This window comes from Leucoraja erinacea, unplaced genomic scaffold, assembly GCF_028641065.1.
Source record: "Leucoraja erinacea ecotype New England unplaced genomic scaffold, Leri_hhj_1 Leri_110S, whole genome shotgun sequence".
Classification (NCBI taxonomy): Eukaryota; Metazoa; Chordata; class Chondrichthyes; order Rajiformes; family Rajidae; genus Leucoraja; species Leucoraja erinaceus.
The window spans coordinates 211690-239308 of NW_026575352.1; the positions used below are offsets into that span (position 1 = coordinate 211690).

Consider the following 27619-nt stretch of genomic DNA (forward strand, 5'->3'; position numbering starts at 1 on the left):
CTCCTAATCTGAGGAAGGACATTCTTGCCATAGAGGGAGTGCAGAGACGGTTCACCAGACTGATTCCTGGGATGTCAGGACTTTCATATGAAGAAAGACTGGATAGACTTGGTTTATACTCGCTAGACTTTAGAAGATTGAGGGGGGATCTTCTAGAAACTTACAAAATTCTTAAGGGGTTGGACAGGCTAGATGCAGGAAGATTGTTCCCGATGTTGGGGAAGTTCAGAACAAGGGGCCACACAGTTTAAGGATAAGGGGGAAATCTTTTAGGACCGAGATGAGGAAAACATTTTTCGCACAGGGAGTGGTGAATCTGTGGAATTCTCTGCCACAGAAGGTAGTTGAGGCGAGTTCATTGGCTATATTTAAGAGGGAGTTAGATGTGGCTAGAGGGATCAGGGGGTATGGAGAGAAGGCAGGTACAGGATACCGAGTTGGATGATCAGCCATGATCGCATTGAATGGCGGTGCAGACTCGAAGGGCCGAATGGCCTCTACTCCTCCACCTATTTTCTCTGTCACGCCGAATGGTTATTTCCCACTGCTGTTCTAACGAAAAGGCAAAGCTTTCATCTCAAGGGGACTAGAATTCAGAAGCAAAGGTGGTAACGCTGAGACTGTATGCCACTATGGCTTGGAAAATTCTGCACAGTTGTGGGCCCCATAATCTGAGGAGGTTCAAGAAGGAACGTAATTCCCGTAATTCTCCGAGTTCGAATCTGGGGAAACTCGGGAGAACTCTTGAATTAGCTCGTACAGTGGGACAGCCCCGTAACTCAGCGGGACACAGGCAGCGTCTCTGGAGAGAAGGAATGGGCGACGCTTCGGGTCGAGACCCTTCTTCAGACTGGGAGTCAGGGGGAGAGGGAGACGAGAGATACAGATGGTGATGTAGAGAGAGATAAGAGGATGAATGTATGAAAGGTTTCAAAAAGCAAGGAAACAGGCCATTATTAACTGTTTAAAAAGGAACTGCAGATGCTGGAGAATTGAAGGTAGGCAAAAGTGCTGGAGAAACTCAGCGGGTGCAGCAGCATCTATGGAGTGAAGGAAATAGGCAACGTTTCGTCCCGAAACGTTGCCTATTTCCTTCGCTCCATAGATGAAGCCGCACCCGCTGAGTTTCTCCAGCACTTTTGTCCACCGTAATCTGAGGAGGTTGGAGAGAGTCCAGAGGAGGTTTGCGTGAATGATCCTGGGGTTGATTAGATTAACATGCGAGGAGCATTTGAAGGCACTGGAGGTCAGAAGGATGAGGGGGGGTTCCTCATTGAAACGTACGGAACAATGAAAGGCCTGGAGGTGGGGAGGATATTTCCGCAAGTGGGAGAGTACTGGACCAGAGTACACCAGCCCAGTTCTGGACTCCCCCCCAACATCGGGAACATGTTTCCTGCCTCTAGCGTGTCCAAGCCCTTAACAATCTTAGGTACACAAAAATGCTGGAGAAACTCAACGGGTGCAGCAGCATCTATGGAGCGAAGGAGATAGAAACATAGACATAGAAATCAGGTGCAGGAGTAGGCCATTCCGCCCTTCGAGCCTGCACCGCCATTCAATATGATCATGGCTGATCATCCAACTCAGTATCCCATCACTGCCTTCTCTCCATACCCGCTGATCCCCTTAGCCACAAGGGCCACATCTAGCTCCCTCTTAAATATAGCCCATGAACTGGCCTCAACTACCCTCTGTGGCAGAGAGTACCAGAGATTCACCACTCTCTGTGTTAAAAAAGGTTCTTCTCATCTCGGTTTTAAAGGATTTCCCCCTTATCCTTAAGCTGTGACCCCTTGTCCTGGACTTCCCCAACATCGGGAGCAATCTTCCTGCATCTAGCCTGTCCAACCCCTTAAGAAAAGGTCCTTAAGAGATAGGAAACGTTTCGGGCCGAAATCCTTCTTCAGACCACCTTAATAATCTTATATGTTTCAATGAGATCCCCTCTCACCCTTCCAAACTCCAGAGTATACAAGCCCAGCCGCTCCGTTCTCTCAGCGTAAGACAGTCCCGCCATCCCGGGGATTAACCTTCAGCGGAGCTGAGACCGTCAGCAGACTTGCCTTGATGGAGGACGAAGGGTTGCACCAGGGGAGGGACGTTCCAGAACTCGTCTTTGTCCAGAGACTTGACGGCCGCTGCCGGCACGCACGCCGTGTTGCCCGAATCCACGTAGAGCAGAATGGCTTTATCCTCGACCACGTCCACGATCCAGCATCTAGTGGGGGCGAAGAAAGAATTAATTCCGTGAGGCGTAACACTTTGGCCTGGTTGCAGTCACGTTAGCACAGCGATACAGTTGCTGCATTACAGTGAATGCAGTGCCGGAGACCCGGGTTCCATGCCGACTACGGGTGCTGTCTGTACGGAGTTTGCACGCTCTCCCCGTGACCTGTGTGCCGTCTGCACGGAGTGTGCACGCTCTCCCCGTGACCTGCGTTGGGTTTTCTCCGAGATCTTCCGTTTCCTCGCACACTCCAAAGACGTACAGGTTGGCTTGGTAAATGTAAACAATGCCCCTAGTGTGTGTGTGTACGGTGGAGTTAGTGTGCGGGGATCGCTGATCGGCACGGACCCGGTGGGCCGAAGGGCCTGTTTCCGCGCTGTTTCTCTAAACTAAACTAAACTCACAGTCTGGTGGCAACATTGAGTGATAACGATGAACAATGGGGGGGGGTCTTATGACTTTAGAGGTACTGTGCGGAAATAGGCCCTTCGGCCCAATGTGCAGAGAGGGGGAAAGAAAGGGGGGGCGAGGAGAAGAGAGGACTTGTGATTAGTTCCTAAACTTGGAGAATTCACTGTTCACACCTTTGGGTTGTGAGCGACTCAGGTGGAATATGAGGTGCTGCTCCTCTAGTTTGCGTGTGGCCTCAATCTGGTAATGGAGGAGGCCCAGGATTGGAAGGTCCGCGTGGGATCGGGAAGGATAGCAACCGGGAGATCTAGCGGGGGCCTGGTGAGTGTTTTGACAAGTGCCGGCGCTGGTGGGGGCAGTTGCAATCAAAGATCCAAGAGCGGAGCGAGATAGACCACTCCTGCTAAAGGCAACGGGCTGACGTGTAGTACGCAACAGGGCTGGGCCTTTTTTTTCATCCATTGCAGTAACCCGAACCGACTCGCAGCGTGATGAACGTTGCGGGGGGGTAACAGTTTGCGTTAATAGAAACATAGAAATTAGGTGCAGGAGTAGAGGCCATTCGGCCCTTCGAGCCTGCACCGCCATTCAATATGATCATGGCTGATCATCCAACTCAGTATCCCGTACCTGCCTTCTCTCCATACCCCCTGATCCCCTTAGCCACAAGGGCCACATCTAACTCCCTCTTAAATATAGCCAATGAACTGTGGCCTCAACTACCCTCTGTGGCAGAGAGTTCCAGAGATTCACCACTCTCTGTGTGAAAATAAACAGAAATAAATTATAATTCTGAAAACGAGGAGAAGATTTTTACCGAAGAACTTTGATTTTTACGAGGATGTTTCTGTAACCGGCTTCCGTCTCCGCAATAGTGTCTTTGCTCCGCTATGACTGACGGGATCTTTGGTGCGGAGACGGAAGCCGGTTACGGAAATGGGGCCGAAAATTACCCATGACCGTACTACGTCTTTTTCAAGGAGTGGACCATCTTGCTCGCTGTATGATCTTTGGTTGTAATGCTCATTCCACACAGCTGGTGGCACAGTGCTTCAAAACAAAAACACAGGACAACGCACAGATAAGGGACAAAACGCTGGAGTAACTCAGCGGGACACAGGCAGCGTCTCTGGAGAGAAGGAATGGGCGACGCTTCGGGTCGAGACCCTTCTTCAGACTAGGAGTCAGGGGGAGAGGGAGACGAGAGATACAGATGGTGATGTGGAGAGATAGATGAATGAATGAAAGGTTTCAAAAAGCAAGGAAACAGGCCATTATTAACTGTTTAAAAAGGAACTGCAGATGCTGGAGAATTGAAGGTAGGCAAAAGTGCTGGGGAAACTCAGCGGGTGCGGCAGCATCTATGGAGCGAAGGAAATAGGCAACGTTTCGTCCCGAAACGTTGCCTATTTCCTTCGCTCCATAGATGCTGCCGCACCCGCTGAGTTTCTCCAGCACTTTTGTCCACCATAATCTGAGGAGGTTGGAGAGAGTCCAGAGGAGATATGCGTGAATGATCCTGGGGTTGATTAGATTAACATACGAGGAGCATTTGAAGGCACTGGAGGTCAGAAGGATGAGGGGGGGTTCCTCATTGAAACGTACGGAACAATGAAAGGCCTGGAGGTGGGGAGGATATTTCTGCAAGTGGGAGAGTCCTGGACCAGAGTACACCAGCCCAGTTCTGGACTCACCCAACATCGGGAACATAGAAAACATAGAAATTAGGTGCAGGAGTAGAGGCCATTCGGCCCTTCGAGCCTGCACCGCCATTCAATATGATCATGGCTGATCATCCAACTCAGTATCCCGTACCTGCCTTCTCTCCATACCCCCTGATCCCCTTAGCCACAAGGGCCACATCTAACTTCCTCTTAAATATAGCCAATGAACTGGCCTCAACTACCCTCTGTGGCAGAGAGTTCCAGAGATTCACCACTCTCTGTGTGAAAAAAGAGAGGAAAAACATGTTTCCTGCCTCTAGCGTGTCCAAGCCCTTAACAATCTTAGGTACACAAAAATGCTGGAGAAACTCAGCGGGTGCAGCAGCATCTATGGAGCGAAGGGTCGAGACCCTTCTTCAGACTAGGAGTCAGGGGAGAGGGAAACGAGAGATACAGACAGTGATGTAGAGAGATAGAGGACAAATGAAAGATTTCAAAAAGTAAGGATGATAAAGGAAACAGGCCATTATTAACTGTTTAAGAAGGAACTGCAGATGCTGGAAAATGGAAGGTAGATAAAAATGCTGGAGAAACTCAGCGGGTGCAGCAGCATCTATGGAGCGAAATGTTGCCTATTTCCTTCGCTCCATAGATGCTGCTGCACCCGCTGAGTTTCTCCAGCATTTTTGTCCACAGGCCATTCTTATCTGTTTGCTAGGTGGGAACGAGAAGCTGGTGCAACTTGAGTGGGAGAGAGAGGGAGTGCAGGGGTTTGCTTGCAGTTAGAGAAATCAATATTCATACCACTGGGTTGTAACGGGTATGCTGCCCGTCCCGCTGAGTTACTCCAGCATTTTGTGTCTATCTTCGGTTTAAACCAGCATATAACCATATAACAATTACAGCACGGAAACAGGCCATCTCGGCCCTACAAGTCCATGCCGAACAAATATTTTTCCCCTTAGTCCCACCTGCCTGCACTCGTACCATAACCCTCCATTCCCTTCTCATCCATATGCCTATCCAATTTATTTTTAAATGATACCAATGAACCTGCCTCCACCACTTCCACTGGGAGCTCATTCCACACCGCTACCACTCTCTGCGTAAAGAAGTTCCCCCTCATATTACCCCTAAACTTCTGTCCCTTAATTCTGAAGTCATGTCCCCTTGTTTGAATCTTCCCTATTCTCAAAGGGAAAAGCTTGTCCACATCAACTCTGTCTATCCCTCTCATCATTTTAAAGACCTCTATCAGGTCCCCCCTTAACCTTCTGCGCTCCAGAGAATAAAGACCTAACTTATCTTTGTAACTTAGTTGTTGAAACCCAGGCAACATTCTAGTAAATCTCCTCTGTACTCTCTCTATTTTGTTGACATCCTTCCTATAATTGGGCGACCAAAATTGTACACCATACTCCAGATTTGGTCTCACCAATGCCTTGTACAATTTTAACATTACATCCCAGCTTCTATACTCATCTGCAGTTCCTTCCTGTCACGCTGGGCCATCTTCCCCACTTGATTAGAACTGGTGTCAGGGGATACGGAGGGAAGGCAGGAGAATGGGGTTGGGAGGGAGACATGGATCAGTCTGGTGAACCTTCTCTATGGCATAACCTGACATTTATCCACATCGAAGTGCTGCTATCGCTGGGGACATTATGAGAAGGCGCCCTGTTCCCCTGCACCAACCTGTTCCAATCCCCGCTCTCTCCTGGGTATTCGGCCATGCAGCGCCGGCCTCTCTGGACCTCGGCTTTCATCAGGAAGGGCTGGTCTTGCGTCACTACGGACAGAGCGGTGAACAACTGGCACATCTTCATGTAGGTCTCCTGCCGGAAAGCAAATCATCCCCTCAATCCCCAAATCCAGCAAACACCTCCCTCTGCCTTCCCCCCTCCCCCCACCCCCCCAACTCCCTCAAAGTCTTTTTTTGGAATTACTTTTATTAGAAGCAACTGTACAAGAATAAGGCGATCGACATGACATAGAAACATAGACAATAGGTGCAGGAGTAGAGGCCATTCGGCCCTTCGAGCCTGCACCGCCATTCAATATGATCATCCAACTCAGTATCCCATCCCTGCCTTCTCTCCATACCCCCTGATCCCTTTAGCCACAAGGGCCACATCTAACTCCCTCTTAAATATAGCCAATGAACTGTGTGGCCTCAACTACCTTCTGCGGCAGAGAATTCCACAGATTCACCACTCTCTGTGTAAAAAATGTTTTTCTCATCTCGGTCCTAAAACACTTCCCCCTTATCCTTAAACTGTGACCCCTTGTCCTGGAACTGCAGTTGTACAGGATCTTGGTGAGACCACACCTGGACTATTGCGTACAGTTTTGGTCTCCTAACCTGAGGAAGGACATTCTTGCCATAGAGGGAGTACAGAGAAGGTTCACCAGACTGATTCCTGGGATGTCAGGACGTTCATATGAAGAAAGACTGGATCACATTCAATAAGATCATAGCTGATTCCACAGATTCACCACTCTCTGTGTATAAAAAGTTATTTTCTCATCTCGGTCCTAAAAGACTTCCCCCTTATCCTTAAACTGTGTGACCCCTAGTTCTGGACTTCCCCAACATCGGGAACAATCTTCCTGCATCTAGCCTGTCCAACCCCTTAAGAATTTTGTACGTTTCTATAAGATCCCCCCTCAATCTTCAATCACAATAATGACTTATACCATTTTTGTACAACTTCATTTTTAACATTGAAACCTGAATTTTAAAAAAAGAGAAAGAAGGAGAGAATGAAGAAAAAAGAAGTAAAATAAAAGAAAGGAAAGAAAAGACCCCTAAACTACCAAAGAAGTGCGAGGAAAGAAGAGAAATAAGAAAAAGGAAGATGAAGATATACATCCACCTCCCCACACCCATCCCTAGCATCGGTTTAAAATTTTCCCCTCAAACTTTAGTTTAGTCTGTCTGTACGGAGTTCGCACGTTCTCCCCGTGACCCACGTGGGTTTTCTCCGGGTTCTCCGGCTTCCTCCCACTCGAAAGACGTGCGGGTTTGTAGGTTAATTGGCTTTCGTTTAGGTTAGAGATCCAGCGCGGAAACAGGCCCTTCGGCCCACCGAGTCCGCACCGACCAGCGATCCCCGCACACTAACACTATCCTACACATGCACACTAGGGACAATTTACACTTATACCAAGCTAATTAACCTGCTTTGGACTCTTTGTGGCGTGTGGGAGGAAACTGGAGTTACCCGGAGAAAACTCACGCAGGTCACGGGGAGAACGTGCAAACTCCGTACAGTCAGTACCCGTAGTCGGGATGGAACCCGGGTCTCTGGCGCCGTGAGGCAGCAACTCTACCCGCTGCGCCACCGTCCCACCCTACGCCTATGGGTTTAAATGCTCATCATAATTTCAAGCTCCGCCTATATCAAAAATCTTCTGACCCACCATTCTACCTCCAGGGCCTTCAGGTCGGCTGACTTGGGGTTACCGACCATCCCGGGGTCTCGGTTTAAGCTCAGGGGCCACCGAGCTTTTGCGGTTGCAGCACCTAGACTGTGGACCGGTGCTGCAACCTCTAATTCCCTCTTACAACCATATAACAATTACAGCACGGAAACAGGCCATCTCGGCCCTACAAGTCCATGCCGAACAAAATTTTTTTTCCCCTTAGTCCCACCTGCCTGCACTCGTACCATAACCCTCCATTCCCTTCTCATCCATATGCCTATCCAATTTATTTTTAAATGATACCAATGAACCTGCCTCCACCACTTCCACTGGGAGCTCATTCCACACCGCCACCACTCTCTGAGTAAAGAAGTTCCCCCTCATATTACCCCTAAACTTCTGTCCCTTAATTCTGAAGTCATGTCCTCTTGTTTGAATCTTCCCTATTCTCAAAGGGAAAAGCTTGTCCTCTTCTCACCAGAACTGCCCCCTTCTTCGACTCGTTTAAGTCTAGATTTAAAACCTATTTCTACTCAGAAGCATTTCTTGAGGTCCTCTGAGGGAGCGCTGTATGTGTGTATTTATGAACGTATTGTTAGATCTATGTACCAGTGTACCCGCACGTTAGTACCCGCAATGATGTGAAGCACTTTGGTCAACGAGAGTTGTTTTTTAAATGTGCTATAGAAATCAACTTGACTTGACTTGACATAACTGGGACGAGGCAGCGCTTCCTCAGGCACTCTCCATCAGTCATGCCCTTTGCCTTGTCAGCCCGGTGTCCGTCTTACCGGAGTCAGGTTCATGGCCCAGAAGAAGGGCATCTGAGGGAAGGTCTCCATGACCATCAGTCCCACCTCCCCGCGGACACTGGCGCTCTCCACAATCCACTCCGTGGTCTTGAAACAGCTGGAGAGCACCTCCACCTGCAGCAAACTCCTGGAAGACAAAGTCGCTGGGTAAATCGTCAGAGAAGCCGCGCCAATGCTACAAGCCATTCGGCCCTTCAGATTAGTACTGGCTTCAAATGACCTTCCGTTCAGCTCCAGCACATCTTTCCATTCGTTCTATATTCATCTAGAATACCAAGGAAACGTTTCATAGGTAGACAAAAATGCTGGAGAAACTCAGCGGGTGAGACAGCATCTATGGAGCGAAGGAATAGGATTCGATCCGAAACGTCACCTATTCATCTGTGGAGCGAAGGAATGGGTGACGTTCCGGGTTGAGACCCTTCTGGAAACTCAGCGGGCGAGGCAGCATCTATGGAGCGAAGGAATGGGTGACGTTTCGGGTCGAGACCCTTCTGGAAACTCAGCGGGCGAGGCAGCATCTATGGAGCGAAGGAATGGGTGACGTTTCGGGTCGAGACCCTTCTGGAAACTCAGCGGGTGAGACAGCATCTATGGAGCGAAGGAATAGGTGACGTTTCGGGTCGAGACCCTTCTGGAAACTCAGCGGGCGAGGCAGCATCTATGGAGCGAAGGAATGGGTGACGTTTCGGGTCGAGACCCTTCTGGAAACTCAGCGGGCGAGGCAGCATCTATGGAGCGAAGGAATAGGAGACGTTTCGGCTCGAGACCCTTCCGGGTCTCGACCCGAAACGTCACCTATTCCTTCGCTCCATAGATGCTGCCTCACCCGCTGAGTTTCTCCAGCATTTTTGTCTACCTTCAATTTTTCCAGACGAGGAACGTTGTTTTTAAATGGGACGAGTCTAAGGGAAAGTTGTTGAGGGTAAGGACCTGCTCCGCAAGGCGGAGGAGAGTATTATTTGTTAAATGGGAAGAGTCAAAGGACAGTCTGAAGAAGGGTCTCGACCCGAAATGTTGCATGTTCCTTCTCTCCATAGATGCTGCCTCACCCCGCTGAGTTCCTTCAGCATTCTTGTCTACCTTCAATTTTTACAGCTCTGCAGTTCCTTCTTAAATTTCAAAGCATTCCATTGTAAGTTATTGGGCCTGCCCCACTTAGGCGACTGGGGTGGAAGATTGCAACCTTCACGTGGTCCGCCCTGCAATCAACCGGGCATGCACAATCAAATGAGATCAAATAGAACAAGTTGCCCTACAATTTCAGGCTGTGCACGCCGTAAGCAAGACTTGGGCGACCCTTTAGGCGACTGCCAGGGACTAATTTTTAATGGGATTCACCTACGACACCTGGCGACAACCTACGACAGCAGAAATTGTCGCCACTGTCGCCGAAAATGTTGAACATTTTGCTTCAACTTCAATATTGTGTTCCTTTCTTGCCTACCCCAATCATTCCAAAGTACATATCCATTGAATGTTTTTGTTTTCTTTCAAGCATTAGCACATTATTTTGTGATTTTTGTATTCACTATTAAATTGTGTACTTTATCACTTATTTGTATAGATATGAGGTTCAATATATTATCTAACAGGCCCTTAATATGAAATCTGCAAGCAAGAATTTCATTTTTGCCTTGACAAGAAGCTCAGATTTGGAGTGACTGTGGGCATAGAAACATAGAAAATAGGGGGAGGACTTTTGCACAAAGGTCCGCGAGCATTGCCACTTTCATTTCACTGCACATCTCGTATGTGTATGTGACAAATAAACTTGACTTGACTTGACTTGAGGAGTAGGCCATTCGGCCCTTTGAGCCTGCACCGCCATTCAATATGACCATCGCTGATCATCCAACTCAGTATCTAACTCCCTCTTAAATATAGCCAATGAAGTGGCCTCAACTACCTTCTGTGGCAGAGAATTCCACAGATTCACCACTCTGTTTAAAAAATGATTTTCTCATCTCGGTCCTAAAAGACCTCCCCCTTATCCTTAAACTGTGACCCCGTGTTCTGGAACTACAGTTGTACAGGATCTTGGTGAGACAACACCTGGACTATTGCGTACAGTTTTGGTCTCCTAATCTGAGAAAGGACATTCTTGCCATACAGAGAAGGTTCACCAGACATTCCTGGGATGTCAGGACTTTCATATGAAGAAAGACTGGATCACATTCAATATGATCATGGCTGATCATCCAATTCAGTATCCCATACCTGCCTTCTCTCCATACCCCCTGATCCCTTTAGCCACAAGGGCCACATCTAACTCCCTCTTAAATATAGCCTCAACTACCTTCTGTGGCAGGGAATTCCACAGATTCACCACTCTCTGTGTAAAAAAATGATTTTCTCATCTCGGTCCTAAAAGACTTCCCTCTTATCCTTAAACTGTGACCCCCTGTTCTGGACTTCCCCAACATCGGGAACAATCTTCCTGCATCTAGCCTGTCCAACCCCTTAAGCATTTTGTACGTTTCTATAAGATCCCCCCCCTCAATCTTGTAAATTCTAGCGAGTACAAGCCGAGTCTATCCAGTCTTTCTTCATTTTCACACAGAGAGTGGTGAATCTCTGGAACTCTCTGCCACAGAGGGTAGTTGAGGCCAGTTCATTGGCTATATTTAAGAGGGAGTTAGATGTGGCCCTTGTGGCTAAGGGGATCAGGGGGTATGGAGAGAAGGCAGGTACGGGATACTGAGTTGGATGATCAGCCATGATCATATTGAATGGCGGTGCAGGCTCGAAGGGCCGAATGGCCTACTCCTGCACCTAATTTCTATGAAAGTCCTGTCATCCCAGGAATCAGTCTGGTGAACCTTCTCTGTACTCCCTCTATGGCAAGAATGCTTTCCTCAGATTAGGCATGGTTATATACGACCTCTCATAACAGTGAAGAGAACACATGACAGGGCAGACCTCATCTCCAAGGGCACTGCATAAACGGGTTCGCTTCTGTCTCTGGATCTTCCAGGGCAAGGCACGGCTCCTGAAGCAGAGGAATAGAGAGGAAATAAGTAACAATGCGAGAGAAAAACAAGCCAAACCGCCTCACAAACCCGCCCTGCTCACGTTCCCCTTACTGACCTTTCTGCCCTGGGCCTCCTCCATTGCCAGAGTGAGGCGTTAAGACTGTAGACTTCAGAGATACAGCACGGAAACAGGCCCTTTGGCCCACGCTGACCAGCCATCACCCCATACACCAGCACTATCCAAAGACAATTAACCTACAAACCTGCCAGAGCAAGTGGGAGAGTCAGGTACTATTAGAACGTGTTTGGGGTGGAAGATTGTAACCTTCATGTGGTCCGCCCTTGTTTCGACGAATGCAATCAACCAAATAAGATCAAATAGAACAAGTTGTCCTACAATGCTATACAGGTGCACAACCTTTTATCCGGAGTTCCGGAAACCGAAAAACTCCGAAAACCGTCCATTTTTTCCAGATGTCGTCTGCGCACCAAAGCTCGCGTTTGGCGCAAAACCTTTTGACTCCGAGTTCCGGAAACGTCAAAAAAAATCCCAGGTCTGTAGACTCCTCCTTCCCACTTTTTTTCCAGGCTGCTCTGCGCACCAAAGCTCGCGTTTGGCGCAAAACTTGACTCGACTAATTCCTGTAGCCTCCTGCCTCCTCCCCGGAGACCAGGTGAACATGTTAGTCAGTTAGTTTGGAGGGCTTTTATGTGAAGGGGGGGGTGAAGGGGTAAACTTTAATTCTTAGGCGCTCCCCCTACCTGGTCGGAGAGACGCTTAAACATCTGTAAATCATTGCTTAAATGTTAGTCAGTTAGTTTGGAGGGCTTTTATGTGAAGGGGGGGGTGAAGGGGTAAACTTTAATTCTTAGTCCCCTACCTGGTCGGAGAGGCGGGGAGCGGTCAATGCCTTACCGGGTCGCCGTGCAGTAAGCTCCGCAGCGCTGTGGCCGGTGGGGCTGCGGGCGGCGCCGGTTGTAGCTCCGACCCCGGCAACTCTACCCCTGGCTGCGAGGCGCTCCAAATCCATCGCGGCCCGCGGCCGGACGCCCCAGCTCCGCGAATGTCGGGAGTCGGCGGCGTCGCAGCGCTGGGATACCAGCGGGGAGCGGGCAATGCCTTACCGGGTCGCCGTGCGGCAAGCTCCGGAGCGCTGTGGCCGCCGACCCAACGTTCGCGGAGCGTCGCTGGATTTGGAGCCGCACAGCCAGGGGTAGAGTTGCCGGGGTCGGAGCTACAACCGGCGCCGCCCGCGGCCGGACGGAGCCCCCAGCTCCGCGAGGTTGGGAGTCGCCGATCAGGTAGGGGACTAAGAATTAAAGTTTCCCCCTTCACCCCTACTCCACCACCACCACATAAAATCCCTCCAAACTAACTGACTAACATTTATGCAATGATTCTCCCGGTCTCCGTTGAGGAGGCAGCTGCTCCAGACTTTTCAAGCCGCCCGCGCTACCTACCTAATCTACGCTAAAAATCTTCCAATCGGAAATCCGAAAATGTCCGAAATCCGACAAGTGTCGGGTCCCAAGGCTTTCGGATAAAAGGTTGTGCACCTGTATTTAAGAGGGAGTTAGATGTGGCCCTTGTGGCTAAGGGGATCAGAGGGTATGGAGAGAAGGCAGGTACGGGATACTGAGTTGGATGATCAGCCATGATCATATTGAATGGCGGTGCAGGCTCGAAGGGCCGAATGGCCTACTCCTGCACCTAATTTCTATGTTTCTATGTTACAACTTTAGGCTGTGCACGCCATACGCAAGAAGGAGAAGAAGAAGAACTTGTAAAAGTCTCATGGACGGAAAGGTTCATAAGGTATAAGTGATAGGAGCAGAATTAGGCCATTCGGCCCATCAAGTCTATTCCGTCATTCAATCATGGCTGATCTATCTCTCCTGCCTTCTCCACATAACCGTTTGGAGGTACATAAGCCAGGGGCAGCCATGTCGGGCTGGCTTGGTTGAGCTTGCCCAGCATGGACAAGTAGGGCCGAAGGGTCTGTTCCATGCTGTACAGCCCATCTGTATGACGTCTCCCCCAGCTCCACAACCACTCTGGATGGGTGGGGGTAGGGGTAGGGAGTGGGGCGAAGCAAACATTGTTGGTAGGAGACAACAAATGTACTTACTGGCAGCTTTGCCCGAGTCGTTGTCCACCTTCTCCAAGGGCTGTTGGAAATAGATTAGGGGAGGAGCGTTAGGACATTTCACATACAAGGAATTGGCCTTGGTGCTCCGCCCGCGAGTGACAACATGACATACAGTAACAGTTAGGAATGACACATAAAACATTAAATTCCTGGGCGTGCACATTTCTGAAGATCTTTCCTGGTCCCAGTGATGAAGCCGAGTTTTAGTTAAAAATATAAGAAGATATTAAATTGGTTTCTGGGCTAGCTTACAGCTTATATTTAGTGTCAAATTAAGCTTGCCTTAGGTTGCGGTGTGTGTGAGATAATAAATCCTATAACATTGTCTCCCAAGTGAGAGGCAGAGGAGCAGCTAGAGAGATAGCTGGTCAAATCTTTGAAGTGAGATGCCATAAACCAAATGACCAATGTTTATGGGGAGGAGGCAATAAAGGAAGAGAGAAATAGACAGTCACATCTTTGTAAACAAATGACCTATGTTTATGAGGGACCAAATGACAGAGGAAGCAGCGAAAAGAGCTAGGGTGGTCTATTTGGAGATAAAACAAATGGACAATGTTTTCAGTATATCTTGTACCATGTAAACAAAAGGTTTGATGTGATGCATTCTGTGGAAACCTTTTCCTGTACCTCCGACATGATTAATGTCTGTGGAATGTGTTAAGGGGAAAAAAAAAAACCCTATTTAAGGCAATGTAATTCTGTTGTTCAGAGAAGGTGGCTGAGGACAGTCAAGTGTCTGTGTTGGCACTTGACTGGAATCCTCGCTCCCTTCCATCGGCCGATGTTAAGTAAAGTTTTGAACTGGTCTACCAAACAGTTTGTGTGGTGTCTGTTTATTAAGAAGCGAACCTGGTTTAGTAGTTAAGATAAGTAACTTTTTCACCAGCACACTGATGCAGTTATAAAGAAAGCATATCAGCGCCTTTAACTTCCTGAGAAGATTACGGAGAGCCGGTATGTCAAAGAGGACTCTCTCGAACTTCTACAGGTGCACGGTGGAGAGCATGCTGACTGGTTGCATCGTGGCTTGGTTCGGCATCTCGAGCGTCCATCCGGGTTCAGGAACAGCTTCTTCCCCCACAGCCATCAGGCTATTAAACTCGCCAACAAACAGACTCTGAACTGTAACAGCCTATTGCACTTTTTCTTTAAGAAGGCACTGCAGATGCTGGAAAATCGAAGGGAGACAAAAAACGCTGGAGAAACTCAGCGGGTGCAGCAGCATCTATGGAGCGAAGGAAATAGGCAACGTTTCGGCACGAAACGTTGCCTATTTCCTTCGCTCCATAGATGCTGTTGCACCCGCTGAGTTCCTCCAGCACTTTTGTCTACCTAGTCTAATCAGACTCTGTTTCACCAGTCAGATATCAATGGATGTATACTCAATTGGCCAATTTGAAGAAGGGTTTTCGGCCCGAAACGTTGCCTATTTCCTTCGCTCCATAGATGCTGCTGCACCCGCTGAGTTCCTCCAGCACTTTTGTCTACCTAGTCTAATCAGACTCTGTCTCACCAGTCAGATATCAATGGATGTATACTTAATTGGCCAGTTTGAAGAAGGGTTTTCGGCCCGAAACGTTGCCTATTTCCTTCGCTCCATAGATGCTGCTGCACCCGCTGAGTTTCTCCAGCACTTTTGTCTACCATTGCACTTTACCTGCTTATTTATGTGATGTTGAACTGAACTGTTCTGTATTTTTGCTTACAATGTTCTGTTGTGCTGCAGCAAGCAAGAATTTCTTTGTCCTATCTAGGACACATGACAATAAACTCTCTTGACTTGAAACAAGTGCATATATGTGTGTGTATGCATGTATGAATATATATATATTTACACAAATGTATATATGTCCCCCCCTACACACCAGCACACATAGAACATAGAAAATAGGTGTAGGAGTAGGCCATTCGAGCCTGCACCACCATTCATTATGATCATGGCTGATCATCCAACTCAGTATCCTGTACCTGCCTTCTCTACATACCCCCTGATCCCTTTAGCCACAAGGGCCACATCTAACTCCCTCTTAAATATAGCCAATGAACTGTGTGGCCTCAACTACCTTCTGTGGCAGAGAATTCCACAGATTCACCACTCTCTGTGTGACAATTGTTTTCCTCATCTCGGTCCTAAAAGATTTCCCCCTCTCCTCCGAGATTATGGAATGAATTGCCTCTACACGTTAAACAGGCCCCTTCTCTAGCTGTTTTTAAATCACTCCTGAAGACACATCTATTCTCCGTGGCCTTTGTAGACCAGTAAGGTGTCGACTTATTTATTTACTTTATTTGCTTGATTTTACTGCGTGGTTCATACTCGTGTTTTATGTTTTATGTCTTTTAATTTATTGTTGAATTTCGTATGTAATTTATGCGCCTCGTGTTAGCTGTATGTTCTGTTGTTCTGCCTGTTTTATGATGTCTTGCTTATTTTTTTTTCTGTACAGCACTTTGGTCAGCTTTGGTTGTTTTTTAAGGTGCTTAACAAATAAAGTTATTATTATTATTATCCTTAAACTGTGTGGCCCCTTGTTCTGGACTTCCCCAACATCGGGAACAACACACATAGAAACATAGAAATTAGGTGCAGGAGTAGGCCATTCGGCCCTTCGAGCCTGCACCGCCATTCAATATGGTCATGGCTGATCATCCAACTCAGTATCCCGTACCTGCCTTCTCTCCATACCCTCTGATTCCCTTGGCCACAAGGGCCACATCTAACTCCCTCTTAAATATAGCCAATGAACTGGCCTCAACTACCCTCTGTGGCAGAGAGTTCCAGAGATTCACCACTCTCTGTGTGAAAAAAGTTCTCCTCATCTCGGTTTTAAAGGATTTCCCCCTTATCCTTAAGCTGTGACCCCTTGTCCTGGACTTCCCCAACATCGGGAACAATCTTCCTGCATCTAGCCTGTCCAACCCCTTAAGAATTTTGTAAGTTTCTATAAGATCCCCTCTCAATCTCCTAAATTCTAGAGAGTATAAACCAAGTCTATCCAGTCTTTCTACATAAGACAGTCCTGACATCCCAGGAATCAGTCTGGTGAACCTTCTCTGCACTCCCTCTATGGCAATACTGTCCTTCCTCAGATTTGGAGACCAAAACTGCACGCAATACTCCAGGTGTGGTCTCACCAAGACCCTGTACAACTGCAGTAGAACCTCCCTGCTCCTATACTCAAATCCTCTTGCTATGAAAGCTAACATACCATTCGCTTTCTTTACTGCCTGCTGCACCTGCATGCCTACCTTCAATGACTGGTGTACCATGACACCCAGGTCTCACTGCATCTCCCCCTTTCCCAATCGGCCACCATTTAGATAATAGTCTGCTTTCCCGTTTTTGCCACCAAAATGGATAATCTCACATTTATCCACATTATACTTCATCTGCCAAACATTTGCCCACTCACCCAGCCTATCCAAGTCACCTTGCAGTCTCCTAGCATCCTCCTCACACCTAACACTGCCCCCCAGCTTAGTGTCATCCGCAAGCTTGGAGATATTGCCTTCAATTCCCTCATCCAGATCATTAATATGATCTGGATGAGGGACGAACAAACACAAACAACTCTTACCAGTAACTCCTGGTCCAATAGTTCCAGTGGTCTCTCACAGCTCCTGGATATGACCAGGTCTCTGACGATCAGTCGGCGGCCACAGTAGATGGTGTTGTTGATGTGGCTGACGGCCAGCGTCATGTTCTGAGGATTCCCCACGTCCACAAACGCAAAGCTGCCGAAAGTCAGGGGAGGGTCAGCGATGCGGATGAAGATTCAGATTCAGATTCAGATTCAGATTCAATTTTAATTGTCATTGTCAGTGTACAGTACAGAGACAACGAAATGCATTTAGCATCTCCCTTGAAGAGCGACATAGCAAACGATTTGAAAACACAGAAAAAAAATAATAAGTGGGGGGGGGGGGGGGGGGCTGGGGGGGTGATTGGCAGTCACCGAGGTACGTTGTTGAGTAGTGACAGCCGCCGGAAAGAAGCTGTTCCTCGACCTGCTGGTTCGGCAACGGAGAGACCTGTAGCGCCTCCCGGATGGTAGGAGGGAAAACAGTCCATGGTTGGGGTGAGAGCGGTCCTTGGCGATGCTGAGCGCCCACCGCAGACAGCGCTTGCTTTGGACAGACTCAATGGAGGGGAGCGTGGCCACCGGTGATGCGTTGGGCAATTTTCACCACCCTCTGCAATGCCTTCCGGTCGGAGACAGAGCAGTTGCCATACCATACTGTGCATACATGACGCTGAAGCGGGTGTGAGTGAAGCTTTTTCTCTTGTCAGAACACCCCCCCCCCCCCACACTCCATTCTACCGACAAGACATCCCCCACATCTGTGAACGCAATGTCTTCAATACCGATCAACGCCCGGGAACGAAGAAGATTTGCAATTTTCTTGGGAATTCTAGTTCTCGGAATTCCGCCCGATATCTAAACACTATTTTCAATCTAAACGTCTGATACTTTTTTTTTCCCCTCCTACCTGCTTATAAAAAAATAATATTTACACTACAATAAAACAACCCAGAGCCCACCACCATAATACAATACAAACATATAACCCTAGTAAATTATTATACAATTATGATACAATCCTTATTGAGGATATATTCTACATCGCTTTAGTAGGCGATAGATGGCAGTGTTCGGCTGGCGACCGGAAGGTAGCCGGTTCGAATCCCGCTTGGAGTGCATACGGTCGTTGTGTCCTTGGGCAAGACACTTCACCCACCTTTGCCTGCGTGTGAATGTGTGTGAGTGATTGGTGGTGGTCGGAGGGGCCGTGGGCGAAGATTAGCAGCCACGCTTCCGTCAGTCTGCCCCAGGGCAGCTGTGGCTACAGAAGTAGCTCACCGCCACCGAGTGTGACTGAGGAGTGAATGAATAATGCGATGTAAAGCGCCTTGAGTATCCAGAAAAGGCGCTATATAAATCCCATCCATTATTATTATTATTATTATTATCCTGCAGAGCCCAGCGGTCCCGGAACTCCCTCAGGATGCCCACAGACAGGGCGTATTCCCTTTCCAACCGTACCCGGCACGGACGTATCACCGGAAAAGGGGCAGGCAGCCGGCTCGGGTAAAGCCCTCCACCGCCTGGCGCGCCGGATGGCCAGCTTGGCCAGGCCCAGGAGCAACCCAACCAGGACATCTGAGTATAGAAGTTGGGATGTAATGTTAAAATTGTACAAGGCATTGGTGAGGCCAATTCTGGAGTATGGTGTACAGTTTTGGTCGCCTAATTATAGGAAGGATGTCAACAAAATAGAGAGAGTACAGAGGAGATTTACTAGAATGTTGCCTGGGTTTCAGCAACTAAGTTACAGAGAAAGGTTGAACAAGTTAGGGCTTTATTCTTTGGAGCGCAGAAGGTTAAGGGGGGACTTGATAGAGGTTTTTAAAATGATCAGAGGGATAGACAGAGTTGACGTGGAAAAGCTTTTCCCACTGAGAGTAGGGAAGATTCAAACAAGGGGACATGACATGAGAATTAAGGGACTGAAGTTTAGGGGTAACATGAGGGGGAACTTCTTTACTCGGAGAGTGGTGGCTGTGTGGAATGAGCTTCGAGTGAAGGTGGTGGAGGCAGGTTCGTTTTTATCATTTAAAAATAAATTGGATAGTTATATGGATGGGAAGGGAATGGAGGGTTATGGTCTGAGCGCAGGTATATGGGACTAGGGGAGATTATGTGTTCGGCACGGACTAGAAGGGTCGAGATGGCGTGTTTCCGTGCTGTAAATTGTTATATGGTTATATGGTTATATCTTCAGCCCTACCTTCTCCCCTATGCACAGGGTGTCCAAAGATGAGGATGGTGGGTGAAAAAAAATGCAGCCAGAGGGCAAGGAGCAGCCCCTTTAGATATTCAAACAACACTCACGCACAGACTGTTCCAGCCCACAAAAGTGGCAGGCGGCTGATCCTTAGCAGTCGATGTTGCCACCGTTTAACAGTGATTAGTTTAACAGAGAGTGGTGGACACTGCCCAGTCCATCACGGGTACCGACCTCCCCACCATCGAAGGGACCTACAGTATGCCTACAATATTCTGTTGTGCTGCAGCAAGCAAGAATTTCATTGTCTTATCTGGGACACACGACAATAAACTCTCTTGGTACACAAAAATGCTGGAGAAACTCAGCGGGTGCAGCAGCATCTATGGAGCGAAGGAAATAGACAACGTTTCGGGCCAAAACCCTTCTTCAGACTGATGGGGGGGTGGCGGGAGAAGAAAGGAAAAAGGAGGAGGAGACAGCCCGAGGGCTGGGGAAGGGGAGGAGACAGCAAGGGCTAACAGAATTCGATGTTCATGCCCGCTGGATGCAGACTCCCCAAGCGGAATATGAGGTGCTGTTTCTCCAATTTCCGGTGTTGCTCGCTCTGGCCATGGAGGAGACCCAGGACAGAGAGGTCGGATGGGGAATGGGTGGGGGAGTTGAAGTGCTGAGCCACCGGGAGGTCAGCTTGGTTATTGCGGACTGAGCGGAGGTGTTTGGCGAAGCGATCGCCCGGCCTCCACTTGGTCTCACCGATGCAGATCAGCTGACATCTAGAGCAGCGGAGGCAATAGATGAGGTTGGGGGAGATGCAAGTGAACCTCTGTCGCACCTGGAACGACTGCTTGGGTCCTTGAATGGAGTCGAGGGGGGAGGTAAAGGGACAAGTGTTGCATCTCTTGGGGTTGCAAGGGAAAGTGCCCTGGGAGGGGGTGGTACGGGAGGGAAGGGAAGAATTGACAAGGGAGTTACGGAGGGAGCGGTCTTTGCGGAAGGCAGACATGGGGGGGAGATGGGAAGATGAACAAGATAAATTCTCTTGACGACTTGACTACAGGAGTCGCTGCCTAATAAAGGCAGCCAGCATCATCAAGGACTCACACCATCCTGTCCACGCTCTCATTTAATTCCTGCCATCAGGAAGAAGGTATCGGAGCTTGAAATCTGTAAGGCCCAGGATCAGGAGCAGACGTATAATGACAGAGGTTGAATCATTGGAGATGGTCAGGACTGAGATGGACAGATTCCTGAACTTTGCGGGTGTCGGAGGTTGTGGACAGGAAAGTGGAGTTGAAGCCATCAATACATGGCGAGAACTGACTACTCCTCTGTGTATTTTTCACGGGTTTCTGCCCGTTCTGGATACATTACGCTGTGGCTCAATGGACAATAGATGCAGGAGTAGGCCATTCGGCCCCTCGTACCAGCACCGCTCACGTGATTCACGAATCAGCTAAATAAGGAGACGGGGAACTGCAGGTGCTGGTTTACAAAAATAGACAAAAGGATGGTTGGAAGAGTTGCGAGTCGCAAAGCTAGAGGAAGGAATTTTGATGGAAGGGAGGGGAAAAGTAGGTGCAAATCCAGGCGGGACTCAGGGGAAGGGGGGAGTCAGGTGATGGGAAAGAAGGGAGATGGGGGAAGAGTTTTGTAGTTGTCAGTGTCGACCTTACGACCATTCAGGGTATTTTATGCCCTGCGAAAAGAAACTTGCGATTGCAGTCAAGTCAAACAAAACTACAGCTTACCACTTCAGCCCCGATACTATTCTGCGAACCGTCACAGGTTCAAAGGCCGCAAACAGCTGCATGATCTGATCCTGTGAATAAGGAATAGGACCATGAGCAGCTTGGTAAATGTAAAAATCGTCCCTAGTGTGTGTGTGTGTGTGTGTGTGTGTGTGTAGGATAGAGTGAATGTGTGGGAATCGCTGGACGGCGCGGACCCGGTGGGCCGAAGGACCTGTTTCCGCATTGTATCTCTAAACTAAACTAAACGCTGAACAAAATTGTTCACAACCTGCACGTGTTGGGTCACAGTTACTCCAAACCGCCCAGATTACCTCTGTGATGTCAGATGGCAGGTTTCCGATGTAAACCTCATTCTTCTTCAGCCCTGAAATAAACCAGAAACGCCAGACTGAATTAAATGGAGGTGAATGCCAGGAGTTGCGACCCTCACCCTCTACCACAGCCTGTGCCCCCCGCAGGATGCAGCACCACGATTATCTTAGCCGAACAACGACGGCACAAGTGGAACATAAGGGGGCATAGGGGAGATGATCCCAAGGCCAATACCACTCTGAACTCCGCACTGAACACACAGCCCCCACAGCCCCCACAGCCAATATTTCATACTGCCACAACACCATACTGTGAATATGGCACATTGGACATTCTGACTGGATAGACTCGGCTTGTACTCGCTAGAATTTAGAAGATTGAGGGGGGATCTTATAGAAACGTACAAACTTCTTAAGGGGTTGGACAGGCTAGATGCAGGAAGATTGTTCCCAATGTTGGGGAAGTCCAGAACAAGGGGTCACAGTTTAAGGAGAAGGGGGAAGTCTTTTAGAACCGAGATGAAAAAAACATTTTTCACACAGAGAGTGGTGAATCGGTGGAATTCTCTGCCACAGAAAGTAGTTGAGGCCAGTTCGTTGGCTACATTTAAGAGGGAGTTAGATGTGGCCCTTGAGGCTAAAGGGATCAGGGGGTATGGAGAGAAGGCAGGTACAGGATACTGAGTTGGATGATCAGCCATGATCATATTCAAGTTCAAGTTCAAGTGAGTTTATTGTCATGTGTCCCTGTATAGGCCAATGAAATTCTTGCTTTGCTTAAGCACACAGAACATAGTAGGCATTTACTACAAAACAGATAAATGTGTCCATATACCATGATATAAATATATACACACATTAATAAATAAACTGATTAAGTGCAAATAGCAGAAAGTGGTTATTAATAATCAGAGTTTTGTCCGAGCCAGGTTTAATAGCCTGATGGCTGTGGGGAAGTAGCTATTCCTGAACCTGGTTGTTGCAGTCTTCAGGCTCCTGTACCTATTGCCTGAAGGTAGCAGGGAGATGAGTGTGTGGCCAGGATGGTGTGTGTGTCTTTGATGATACTGCCAACCTTTTTGAGGCAGCGACTGCGATAAATCCCCTCGATGGAAGGAAGGTCAGAGCCGATGATGGATTGGGCAGTGTTTACTGCTTTTTGTAGTCTTTTCCTCTCCAGGGCGCTCAAACTGCCGAACCAAACCACGATGCAACCAGTCAGCATGCTCTCTACTGTGCACCTGTAGAAGTTAGAGAGAGTCTTCCGTGACAAACCGACTCTCCGTAATCTACTCAGGAAGTAGAGGCGCTGATGAGCTTTTTTGATAATTGCGTTAGTGTTCTCGGACCAGGAAAGATCTTCAGAGATGTGCACGCCCAGGAATTTGAAGTTCTTGACCCTTTCAACCATCGACCCGTTGATATAAATGGGGCTGTGGGTCCCCCTCCTACTCCTTCCAAAGTCCACAATCAGTTCCTTGGTTTTGCTGGGGTTGAGGGCCAGGTTATTGCACTGGCACCATATGGACAGTAGCTCGATCTCCCTTCTATATTCTGACTCATCCCCATCAGTGATACGCCCCACAATAGTGGTGTCATCAGCGAACTTGATGATGGAGTTCGCACTGTGGTTCGCTACGCAGTCATGGGTATAGAGTGAGTACAGCAGGGGGCTGAGCACGCAGCCTTGAGGTGCTCCCGTGCTGATTGTTATCGAGGCTGACACATTTCCACCAATACGAACAGACTGTGGTCTGTGGATGAGGAAGTCGAGGATCCAGTTGCAGAGGGATGCGCAGAGACCCAGTTCTGCGAGTTTGGTAACCAGTTTGGAGGGGATGATTGTATTAAATGCCGAGCTGTAATCGATGAATAACAGCCTGACATATGAGTTTTGTTGTCCAAGTGGTCCAGTGCGGAGTGGAGGGCCAGCGAGATCGCATCCACCGTTGATCTGTTGTGGCGGTAAGCGAACTGCAGTGGGTCCAGGTTTTTGTCGAGGTAGGAGTTGATTTGCTCCATGATCAGCCTCTCAAAGCACTTCATCACCACCGGCGTTAGTGCCACTGGTCGATAGTCATTGAGGCACGTCACCTTACTCTTCTTGGGCACCGGTATAATTGATGCCCTTTTAAAGCAGGTTGGGACCCCAGACCTCAGAAGTGAGAGGTTGAAAATGTCCTTAAAAACTCCCGCCAGTTGGTCCGCACAGGTTTTTAGAACACGACCGGGTATACCATATTGAATGGCGGTGCAGGCTCGAAGGGCCGAATGGACTACTCCTTCACTTATTTTCTATGTTCCTATGCATGTCAATGGGAAGCAGGTCGACTTCCAGTGAACAGGGGAGCGAGCGTTAACATCTTACCACGCAGATATTTACACGGAGTAAACCACACATGATCATATTGAATGGCAGTGCAGGCTCGAAGGACCGAATGGCCTACTCCTGCACCTATTAAAAAAAAACTTGACTTGATGTTTTCTTGCCGTTTTTATTATTCCTTATTATTTATCTGATACGTTGGAACTCCGCTCGGGCAGTGCGCCTGAAATTTTGTTGTACGTATTTACAATGACAATAAAGTGTATTATTATTATTATTATTATTATTTACAAATGGAAAGCATGACAGCCAAGATGGATGCACTCCTCTCAATGTACAAATAACCCACACAAATCGGCCCCGAAGAAGGGCCCTGACCTGAAACGTCACCTATCCACATTCTCCAGATTTTTCGCTCCATAGATGCTGCTGCACCCGCTGAGTTTCTCCAGCATTTTTGTGCACCTTCGATTTTCCAGCATCTGCAGTTCCTTCTTAAACACATTCTCCAGAGATGCTGGCTGCCTGACCCACTGAGTTGCTCCAGCACTCTCTCCTTTTTTTTTTAAACCCATACAAATTGGTGGATGGAGAAGCCCTGGGTTAAATTCTCTGGTTTCCGCCCACACTCCAAAGACGTGCAGGTTTGTCGGTTAATTGGCTTGGTGTAAATGTAAATTGTCCCTCCTGTGTGTGTGTGTGTGTGTGTGTGTGTGTGTGTGTGTGTGGGATGGTGTTAAGTGTGCGGGGATCGCTGGTCTGCACGGACACGGTGGGCAGAAGGGCCTGTTCCGTGCTGTGTCTCTAAAAATAAAACAACTCATTATCGATTTTTTTAAAAGATAGAAAAGAAGCCCTTATCAGTTACCTGCTGTCCTTTTAGTTTCTAATTTATTGTTAGACGGTCCCTCAGGGCTACACGCCCTCGATGCCAGCTGCCCGTTGCTGCTTTCAGGCTTTGCCCTGGGAATCAACACAGAAAAAGACAGTGCAAGGTTAATATGTTCCTGGCACGATCTGATGTCCAACGCGTGCTAAAAGGAAGATAGACACAAAATGCTGGAACTCAGCGGGACAGGCAGCATCTCTGGGGAGACGAATGGGTGACCTTTTAGGGTCGAGTCCCTTCTTCGGACTATGAGTCAGGGGAGAGGGAAACAAGAGATACAGCGGGTGATGTAGAGAGATAGAGGATAAATGAACGATAAAGATTTCAAAAAAGGATGATAAAGGAAACAGGCCATTATTAACTGTTTAAGAAGGAACTGCAGATGCTGGAAAATCGCAGGTAGACAAAAATGCTGGAGAAGCTCAGCGGGTGCAGCAGCATCTATGGAGCAAAGGAAATAGGCAACGTTTCGGGCCAAAACCCTTCTTCAGACTGATGGGGGGGTGGCGGGAGAAGAAAGGAAAAAGGAGGAGACAGCCCGAGGGCTGAGGAAGGGGAGGAGACAGCAAGGGCTAACAGAATTCAATGTTCATGCCCGCAGGATGCAGACTCCCCAAGCGGAATACAAGGTGCTGTTCCTCCAATTTCCGGTGTTGCTCGCTCTGGCCATGGAGGAGACCCAGGACAGAGAGGTCGGATTGGGAATGGGAGGGGGAGTTGAAGTGCTGAGCCACCGGGAGGTCAGCTTGGTTATTGCGGACTGAGCGGAGGTGTTTGGCGAAGCGATCGCCCGGCCTCCACTTGGTCTCACCGATGTAGATCAGCTGACATCTAGAGCAGCGGAGGCAATAGATGAGGTTGGAGGAGATGCAGGTGAACCTCTGTCGCACCTGGAACGACTGCTTGGGTCCTTGAATGGAGTCGAGGGGGGAGGTAAAGGGGCAAGTGTTGCATCTCTTGCGGTTGCAAGGGAAAGTGCCCGGGGAGGGGGTGGTACGGGAGGGAAGGGAAGAATTGACAAGGGAGTTACGGAGGGAGCGGTCTTTGCGGAAGGCAGACATGGGGGGGGGATGGGAAGATGAACAAGATAAATTCTCTTGACTTGACTTGACTACAGGAGTCGCTGCCTAATAAAGGCAGCCAGCATCATCAAGGACCCACACCATCCTGTCCACGCTTTCATTTCATTCCTGCCATCAGGAAGAAGGTATCGGAGCTTGAAATCTGTAACGCCCAGGATCAGGAGCAGACATATAATGACAGAGGTTGAATCATCCTTCTAAACTCCAGTGAATACAAGCCTAGTCTTTTCAATCTTTCCTCATATGACTGTCCCGTCATCCCAGGGATCAATCTCGTGAACCTACGCTGCACTGCCTCAATCACAAGGATGTCCTTCCTCAAATTAGGAGACCAAAACTGTACACAATACTCTAGATGTGGTCTCACCAGAGCCCTATACAACTGCAGAAGAACCTCTTTACTCCTATACTGAAATCCTCTTGTTATGAAGGCCAACATTCCATTAGCTTTCTTCACTGCCTGCTGTAGCTGTAAGCCAACTTTCAGTGACTGGTGTCTACATTTACACAGCAAAATGTAGAAACAAAGAACTGCAGGTGACAGACACAGAGTGCTGGAGTAACTCAGCGGGTCCGGCAGCATCTCTGGAGAAAAGCTAAGGGTTGACGATTCGAGTCAGGACCCTTCTTCAGACTGGATGTAAGGGGAGGCACAGTAAAACTCTGCCAGAGACATCCAACGTTCATTTCCAACAGAGGTCACTAGAGAGCAACCGGGCAGGAACTAGAGGGGTGCCCTGAACCTCACAGTTAAATCCCATCCATAAAATGGAAAGGAGACCCAGGTAAAAAAAGTGTCGGAAGGAACTGCAGATGCTGATTAAAGCCGATGATAGACACAAAATGCTGGAGTAACTCAGCGAGACCGGCAGCATCTCTGGAGGGACGTTTCAGATAAAAAGTGCAGGTCCGGAGAAGAGTCTCGACCCGAAACGTCACCTATTCCTTCGCTCCATAGATGCTGCCTCACCCGCTGAGTTTCTCCAGCTTTCTTTGTCTACCTAGGCTAAAAACAGTGGGTTTGGAGAAGTCAGAAAATCAGTCTGCCATCTGAACCGTGAGTTGCTGAATATCAACAGATATGCTTCAAATCCCCAAGGACATGAGATAACTGACTCTGTTTAATTAGCAGCTTTTGTCTAGGATAGATTAGGTGATACAAACTTAGTACTCATACAAAGCACTGCACAATCTCGACCAGAAACATCACCTATACCTTCGCTCCATAGATGTTGCCTCACCCTCTGAGTTTCTCCAGCATTTTCGTCCACCTAAGATTTTTCCAGCATCTGCAGTTACATTGAAACATAGAACATAGGTGCAGGAGGAGGCCATTCGGTCCTTTGAGCCAGCACCGCCATTCATTGGGGTCATGGCTGATCGTTCCCAATCAATAACCCGTGCCTGCCTTCTTCCCATATCCCTTGATTCCACTAGCCCCTCGAGCTCGATGTAACTCTCTCTTAAATCCATCCAGTGACTTGGCCTCCACTGCCCTCTGTGGCAGGGAATTCCACAAATTCACAACTCTCTGGGTGAAAAAGGGTTTTTTTTTCTTCTTCTTAAGTTCTTTCTTAAACAAGTCGAATTGTACACTCTGCTATTTTCATACGTCAAAAAGTGCATACCTTTTTGCCTGCCAAATTTGCACATCAATTTCTTTTCAGTTAAATAATGTTGAAAAGGACTCACATTTCTATCTTTTCCAAAGGCTTCTTCAGACCTGCAAAAGATTCAACAGCCAGTCAGTTTCAATTCTGTAAGATGGTGTCAGTTCAAGTTCGATCAACCAAGTAATC

The 27619-nt window shown here is 48.3% G+C and overlaps 1 protein-coding gene across 1 annotated transcript; it reads right to left on the minus strand.

The window, feature by feature from the left end:
- Positions 1-1534: 1534 nt before the first annotated feature.
- LOC129715306 (tudor domain-containing protein 10-like) lies at positions 1535-27619 on the minus strand. The gene is made up of 10 exons (XM_055665167.1): positions 27513-27619; positions 24718-24812; positions 21524-21576; positions 21210-21280; positions 17250-17406; positions 13648-13687; positions 11466-11535; positions 8523-8670; positions 6001-6140; positions 1535-2221 (listed from the first exon to the last, which is right to left on the minus strand). Coding segments are annotated over exons 1-10 (969 nt in total). The 5' UTR covers positions 27515-27619; the 3' UTR covers positions 1535-2028.